This window comes from Panthera uncia, assembly GCF_023721935.1.
Source record: "Panthera uncia isolate 11264 chromosome A1 unlocalized genomic scaffold, Puncia_PCG_1.0 HiC_scaffold_17, whole genome shotgun sequence".
NCBI classification, from domain to species: domain Eukaryota; kingdom Metazoa; phylum Chordata; class Mammalia; order Carnivora; family Felidae; genus Panthera; species Panthera uncia.
Window position 1 is genome coordinate 151,630,888 of NW_026057577.1, and position 7,732 is coordinate 151,638,619.

Here is a 7,732-nt window from a genome sequence, read left to right on the forward strand (position 1 = left end):
AGCACCCCAGCACAGGCCCAGGGGGTGAGGGGTGGGGGGGAGCACCCCAGCACAGGCCCAGGGGGGAGGGGCGGGGGGAGCACCCCAGCACAGGCCCAGGGGGGAAGGGGCGGGGAGGGGAGCACCCCAGCAGAGGGGCGGGGGGTGTGTCCTGACCAGCCTGCTTGGCTCCCTCCGGCCCAGGCGTGCGGCAGTTCAGCGACGACATCCAGCAGATGACCGGGCGGCGGCCCAGCCTGTACTGGAGGCTGTGCTGGAAGTTCGTGAGCCCCTGCTTCCTCCTGGTAAGCGCCCCGCGTGCGCACACGGCTCGGTCCGGGTCTCTCCGGGGCCGCACACGCCTGGGCTTTCCCCGATGATGGGAGGCCGGGGTGGGGCCTGCACGCTGGCCTTAGCCAGAAGGGCGGCCTGGCCCCGAAAATCCTCTGTGGCCTCCTGACGGCATCCCCGCTCCCCCTCCGGCCGCACTGAGAAGCCTCAGCACCGGGTCCCCGTGCATCTCACCTCTGCCGCGGGGGCGAGGCCAGAGAGGCCGGTGAATCTGCACCTCGGGGGTGGGGTGCGGCACAGGGGCTCTAATGCCGAGGACGGGAGTGACTCGGGCTCTGTCGCGAGCGCCCCCCTCGGGACTCTCCCCGGGCACCACTGGCACGTCTGGGAGCTGCCTGGCTTGTGTCATCAGGCCCGGGGCCGCCTGTTTGATTAGCACAGGGCCACACGGGTTCAGCAGGGATCGTCCCCGGCTGCTTCCTCAACAGCAGAGCAGAGCAGTCGCGGACCGAGGCCCGGTGGCCCAGAGCGCCTGGACAGGTGACCCCAGGAGGCCGTTCGAGGGAGGTCTAGGTCTGAGCTGCTCACCGGGACGAGCATCCTGACCCCTTGGCCCTCCGCCCGGCCCGGCGGTCCCCGGCTGCGTGTCTGCAGCTGCTGGCGGTTCAGACGCGCCATCCTGGGCCAGCCTGTGGCTAGTGAGAGACGGAGACAGAGAGAGACGGAGACAGAGAGACAGAGACAGAGAGACTAAGCCAGAGCCAGAGCCGGAGAGGCAGGGAGACGGGAGGAAGCGGGAGCCCGGTCGCCAGCACGGACAGGGTTTCTCCCCGAGCTGCACCCAGACACCCCGAAGCCGCCGACGGCCCGGGCCAGCGCCTGCCTCCAGACCCTCGCGGCGGCGCTCCGAGAGCTGAGGTGGCCGGGGCGCGGTGCGCGGGGGGGTGGGGGGGGGGTCTCCTGGACACGGTGACACGGACGGCGTGCGCCAGGCACGGCCACCAGGGGTGAGGGGGCGCGCAACCCCCACCCCACCCCCCCCTCGCGGAGCGGCACGTGAGCGCCCCCACCCTCTGAGGGGCGCGGTCTGCGGCGCCCGGACCCCAGAGCCGCCTTGCCCGGGAGACCCTCCCCGTGAAACCCTCGCTCCCGGGCCACCTGGTCTGCCAGCCGAGAGCCGCAGCCTGAGCTCTGCCCTCACTTTTAGTTTGTGGTCGTGGTGAGCGTCGTGACCTTCAGGCCCCCGCACTACGGAGCCTACGCCTTCCCCAAGTGGGCCAATGCCCTGGGCTGGGCCATCGCCTCGTCCTCCATGTGTATGGTGCCCGTCTACGCGGCCTACAAGCTCTGCAGTCTGCCCGGCTCCCTGCGGGAGGTGCGTGTCCACACGGGCCCCACCCTGTCCCGCCCCGCCCCCGCCGGGAGACCACCCAGCCCTGTGGGCGTCCACCCCCCCCACCCCCCACCTCCAGCCCTGCTCCTGCTTGTGCACCCCCACGACTTCTGACCTCCAGGAGGCGTGGAAGGGGCGGGGCCACAATGGAGAAGGCAGGTGCAGGAGGAATCGCGGCTGTCTATGTGCGTGTCCGTGGGTGCGCGTGTCTCACGTGCCCTCCCGTGCACACACGTGTGTGTACCTGTCTGTGCACACTCGTGCTCCACAGAGCCTGGTGAAGGTGGGAAGGCAGCGGTCAGGGCCTGGGGCTGGAATCGGCGCCCAGTCTGTGTGGTGGGGGTTGCCCTGGGGTCCCCCCATCACACACACGCTCCTCCACCTGTAAAGGAGGGGGCGGGGGACCAGCCACCACTTTATCTCCTGGCCCGGGATTCCTGGAAGCAACAAAGGACCCAGGCCTCCTTGGAAGGAACAGCCCGAAAGGTCGCTCCGAGGCCGCTCTGTGCCTGCGTCCCACACACTTTCCTGGGGAGAGCGGGCAGCCGAGCCCCGTTGCTGCGCCCTGGCCAGTCCGGGGACCCTGCTGGGGCCACACGGCTCCCCCACAGGCTGGAATGAGCAGGCCCGGCCAGTCGGGCCGGGTCTGGGGCAGGCACGGCCCCAGGTCCCTGGGATTCCCCGGAGCCTCTTGGGAGGGAGGGACAGAGGGAGCCCCAGGGTCACCGGAGCCCCAGGCAAAGCAGGCTGGCATGACGCAGGGGGACCCCTCACTGCCTGCGGGGCCCAGCCTGGGGCCCTCTCTCAGCCTGGAGCAGGCAGGGCTGCAGCTCCAGGGGCCAGACTCCGAACACAAACCACATAACATCTCAGTAGGTGAGGCAGGTGGGCTGTGGCGGCCATGGAAGGTCCCCGGCCCAGAGACTCCCAGGGGGAGGGTGTGCCATTCACTCACCCGGAACCCACGGCCAGCTTGGTGTCGAGACAGAAACCTGCCCTTTCACACGGGCTGGACTCTGCTCCAGGGTCTGGGGAGGCCAGGCCGTCAGCCCCAGCCTCACGGCGTGTCCAAGGGGCCTGTGCACTTCACCGAGCGCACGCCTGTGCCCACGCCTCCCCTTCCCTTCTAGAAACTGGCGTACGCCATCACACCCGAGCAGGAGCGCGAGCTGGTGGACAGCGGGGAGGTGCGCCAGTTCAGGGTGAGTGCCCCCCCTCCGTCTCGGGCCTCCCTGAGCCACGAGGCCACGTTCATTCCCTGAGCAAACACTGGGAGTGGGCCGTGCGGTGCCGGGCCTGCCCCCCGAGCACCCCTGTACCGGGCGGGGCGGCAAGGGGGCAGAAAGAGGGAGCAGAGGGGTCGCACGTGGGGCGCGGGCCCCGGGAGGGAGCCTCCCGCGTGAGGGAGGGGGCTGCCCCACCAGGGACCAGGGAGGGAGACGGTCTGAAACAGCTCAGAGCCTTGCCCGCCCTTGCCCTTGGGGGGCAGGAGGCCAGAGACCGGGAGGTCTGGAGCCTGACCTGAGGGGGTCACTCAGGCTGCTTCGGGTTGTGGGGGGGGCTGCAGAGAGGCAGGAGGGCGCCCGGGGTGGGAGGAGCCGGGTCCCACGGGGCCCGCGGCAGAACTGGGTCTGTCCCGTCCTTGGATTTCTTCCATTTAACTTTGGCGAGTTTCTCAAGTGAGACCCTGGGCCCTCCATCTCCAAGCCCTCTTCCCTAACAAAGCCCTCCACCACGTTTAACCTGGTGTTTTCCCGATCACTTAGTGCTAAGGGTATTTTAATTTTCATTGTGACTCCTCCACCCCGCGAGGTGCCTTCAAGTCCCCAGATGTGCAGGGATGTCTCCTTGATCTGCCTGCGGTCCGTGTGTGAAGCAGTCGCATTTCGCTCAGACGTCTGCGACCCTGTTCCTGGAAGCGAGTGCGGGCCTGTGTGCGGCTGAGCCCCTGACCCTTGGCAGACGCTAGCGCATCCTGAGATGAACGTGCCCTCTAGCCGCTGACGCGCTCCCCCTTCCGTCCGCCCCGCTAGGCTGTGGTCGCTGCGGTCCGTCTTGGACCCGCTCTGCCTTCGCCTTCGGCTTGGCTCGCCCAGAGCACTGGGAAACACTAGAATATGCCACCTGGGGAGCGTACCTGTCCACGTTCCCCCTGTAGCTCCAACAGATTTTTGCTTTATATCCTAAGGCTGCTTCTGAGGTAAAGACACATTTAGGACGGCCACATCTCCCCCGGGACTTCACACGTCTTCTCTCCCTTGTGGTGCTTTTGCTGCTAAAGTTCTCGGGGGCTGAGATGAGTGTAGCTGCACCAGGTTTCTCCTGAGTCTCCCAGAAATATCTTGTGTAATCCTTTAAAATTTTTTTAATGTTTATTTTTGAGAGAGAGAGAGAGAGAGAGCACAAGCAGGGAGGTGCAGAGAGAGAGAAGGAGGCACAGAATGTGAAGCAGGCTCCAGGCTCCGAGCTGTCAGCACAGAGCCCGATGTGGGGCTCGAACCCGCGAACCGTGAGATCGTGACCTGAGCCACCCAGGCGCCCCTCTTGTGTAATCTTTTAACTTTCAACTTTGCGATCGTCTCAAAATGTAGGCCTCTTTTGCAAACCTGGGGTACACCTGGAATTTTTTGCTCTGACAGAGAGGTTTGTCCATTTACATTTGTTGTGATTATTAATGTATTTAGGCTTGATTCCATGATCTTTTTAACTCTTTGCTGCATTTTTAATGTTTCTTTTTTCCTTTATTACCTTTTTATGGATCGCTTTTTGGAGGATTTGCTCTTTTTCACCTTTTTCCCCTTTTTTCTGTTTGGAACTTACATACTCATATACTTTACTTACATAATTACACTTTATTCCTTTAATAGTTACTTTTGAAATCATACATACGTATCTCACTTTAAATATATAAAGTACCCCCATCCTTAATATTACAAGGACTTATTATGTGATTAGCGTCCGATTTCTGTCTTTTTTTTAACCCACAGATTAGACAGTTATTATCACAATTATTGCTGTGTTGTATGGAAATGCTCTCTTGGGTTTACGTGCATGTTGGCTGTTTATTTTTCCTCCCGACGTTTTGGCATATGCATCGCCCCTCTGAGGATCGTTTTCTTGCTTGAAGAAACAATCCTTCAGACTTGCCTTTAAGGAGGGCTCCCGACAAGCTTCCCGACTCTCGTGTGTCTGTGAACTTGATTCTGCCCTTACTCAGGAGACCGCTTCCGTGCGCACACAGTTCTCGGTGGACAGCTGCCGCCTTCTGGCATTTTGAGGCTGCGCTCGGCGGCTCCCTTTGCACAAGACATCGTGCGTGTCCGGGGTCGGTGGACCGGTGGGTGTTGCCGGTTCTGGGAACTTTGCAGCCCACACCTTCCACCCTTGCCCGTTGCCTCTGTTCCCCTCGGGGCTCCGGTTGTGACACTCGCCCGGTCCTCCGGGTCTCGGCTCCCTCAGAAGTTCCGTAAACTCTGCGACGCAGGCACGAGGACGTACAGCGCCCTCTTCTCGTTCGTGCACACACAGCTCCTCCTGTTAGATTTATTTGTCTAAGTAACAAGGCCCCGCGAACTGCCACACAGACGCCGCGCTGAGAAACGCGTGCACCTGCCCCGCCCCTCCCCCCACCCCTGAAGCGAACATGGTCCCCACCACTTTGGTCTCTCGCTTGACCTCTGCACCGTGTGGTCCCCGCACATCGATAGATACTTCCGTGTCCCTGAAAAGCGGACTGGTCCGAAGTGGGGCGTCCCCGTGGAGCTCTAGGGCTCCAGCCCCTTCCACCTGCCTGCCCTACACGGCCCTGCTCTGGCCCCCGGGGACCCCGGCGGGCAGTGTGTGTCCCGGCCAGGACTGCGGACGCGCCCTGCGGGTCCCCCTGCCCCACCCGCGGGAGACTCCGCGTCTTCCCGCCCCTGGTGCGGCCGCGTCAGGAACGAGCCTGCATGTTCTCGTCTCGAAGCGTTTAAAACCTACGGTTCTTGCCATTTAGCGATCGAACGGCTTGTGCTCAAAAATAGGCCGAAGTAACAGCTGCATAATAGCAGGTGGTGACATTTGCAGAGGACTAAATACCACTCTTGTCGGTCTTGGCCTCCCGGAGCGGAAAGTGGGGCCTGCCCCCGACTCCTCCGGGGCCGAGCAGACACAACGGAAGCGCAGGGCGCGGCCGTCCACGGGGACGGGGATCAGAGGCGGCCCCGGGGCGCCCGGGGCATCGCCGGTCGGCCAGCCGGCGTTGTCCGCCCGGCGGCTGGCGTGACACACGCCCCGGGGGCCCCGCCCCGGCCCCCCCACCGCAGCCCTGCTCTCCGGCCGCTCCTCGCCAACGGGTTTGTTTACCTGTCTCTCTGAGGCTCGGCGTGTAAGTATTCACGTGTGGTTTATGCACGTATATTTACATTACGTGGAAGGCTGTTCACGCGAGGCGTGTTCCTAGAAGCTTACCCTGGGCGTCCGGCCCGTGGCGCCCCAGGCCAGCGTGCCCGGCTGGGCGTGCTGCGTGGCGGCCGGGCGCTCTGCTGGCAGGTCTCTCGGCCCGAGCGGGGCCCGCAGCCCAGGAGCCGCCTTTACCCAAGTGGCTCCCCGCTCTGCTCCTGAAGAGGCCGTTTCCTTTCTAGCTGCGCCACTGGCTCCTGGTGTAGAGGACGCAGAGGCCGGGGGGCCCCGCCGCGGGAAGCCGGGCTTCGGGAGAGACGGCTGCTCGGAGGGTCCCCCTTCTGCATTCCCGGGACCGCACCACGCAGAGGCTCAGCCCTGACCCCCTGCGCCCCTTCCTTGCCGCCAGGACGGGACTGGCCGTCCGTGCTGTGTCGCTGTGATCACTTGCCGTAGATCTGTGCCGTCCCCGCAGGTAGAAGACGTCCGTCCGTCCGTCCGCGTTCCGTGTGTGCCCCGCCAGCTCCCCTCCCCGGCCGCCCTGCAGCGCGGGTCCTGCTGTCGCCCGTGTGTTGAGGAGAAAAGTGGTAATTGTGGATGCCAAGAGCCCAGTGCTTGTAACTTCCTGGGTGTTCCGTTTGGGCTCAAATTAAGAAAGCCCGTTGTCATATTTCACCTCATTGTGCAGAAGGCACAGCAGGGAAACCGCACAAGGCAACAAACTGGGGGCCACCACATGTCTCCACGCCACCCACCCAGTCGCTCACGGCCCCCCAAGGGCCCTGGCGTGTGCAGCGCAGATGCTCTGTATTTCCTTCTAGCCAAGAGAAATAAAACTCCGGGGGGTCCGAGTGAACCCCAGTCAGCCGTGGCCACCTCACGTGGACCCCCGGCCGTGGGAGAAGGCGTGCTCCTCACGCGTGGAGCGCGTGTCCACCTGGTGGGCCCTGACCACACAGCGTGCCCGTGGCAGGCGGCCTGGAGACCTGGGCCCTGGAGTGGAAGCCCCCCGGGACTTGATTTCTCGCAGGCACACGTCGCATCAGTAACAACACCGTTTACGTTAGGGAATGGCTGTTTTAAATCCTTTTTCCCTGTGAATCAAAGCCAGTTCTCAGAACGCAGGGTTGGTTTCTGAACATCTGCTTGCCAACGTTCCAGTTGTCGGTTAAGGAATATCAGCCACGCCGGTGCAGACTGCGGCCCGCGTCGCCTGGAGGGAAGCAGCTGCAGAAGTCAGAACCCTGCCGCGTGGTGGCCCAGCGAGGGGACCCTGGTGCCCGGGGCCGAGGAGCTCCCCGCGCAGGGAAACCAGCTCGTGGACTGTCGGGGGTCGTGGCCAACAGGAACCGGGTCTACCTCCTTCTGAGGAGCTGAGTACTCTGCATAGATAACGGGTGTCGCATCTGTCTGTCTGTGTCCGTGGTCGGCATCTTGTGTGACGCATCACCAACAATAAATCCATGTGGGAAAAATCACCGTAGCTCTGTGGCTACCTTTTCTTGGCTGGAGCTGTGGCCTCACCCACCTGGTGCCCGAGGCTCTCACTCCTGACTCGGTTCTTCTAACCCAGCTCCTCCCTCACCCACAGGGAGCACAGCTGGGCCTCTGGGGAGCAGGCCTTAACCCGAGCCCCCCGCCCACACCTACAGGTGTCCCCGGTGCCCACTGGCTCAGCCCCACCCTGGC

At 63.5% G+C, this 7,732-nt stretch overlaps 1 protein-coding gene across 1 annotated transcript in view; it reads left to right on the forward strand.

Moving 5' to 3' along the window:
• The window catches only part of SLC6A3 (solute carrier family 6 member 3), a gene marked incomplete at its 5' end in the record, with an annotated part of 29,957 nt that extends 22,436 nt beyond the window's left edge, over positions 1-7,521 (forward strand). Inside the window, 4 exons of the mRNA XM_049648308.1 lie at positions 184-284; positions 1,478-1,645; positions 2,794-2,865; positions 6,286-7,521. Coding sequence (XP_049504265.1) covers positions 184-284; positions 1,478-1,645; positions 2,794-2,865; positions 6,286-6,309 — 365 coding nt within the window. The remainder of the gene's footprint in view (positions 1-183; positions 285-1,477; positions 1,646-2,793; positions 2,866-6,285) is intronic.
• Between the last annotated feature and the right edge of the window lie 211 nt (positions 7,522-7,732).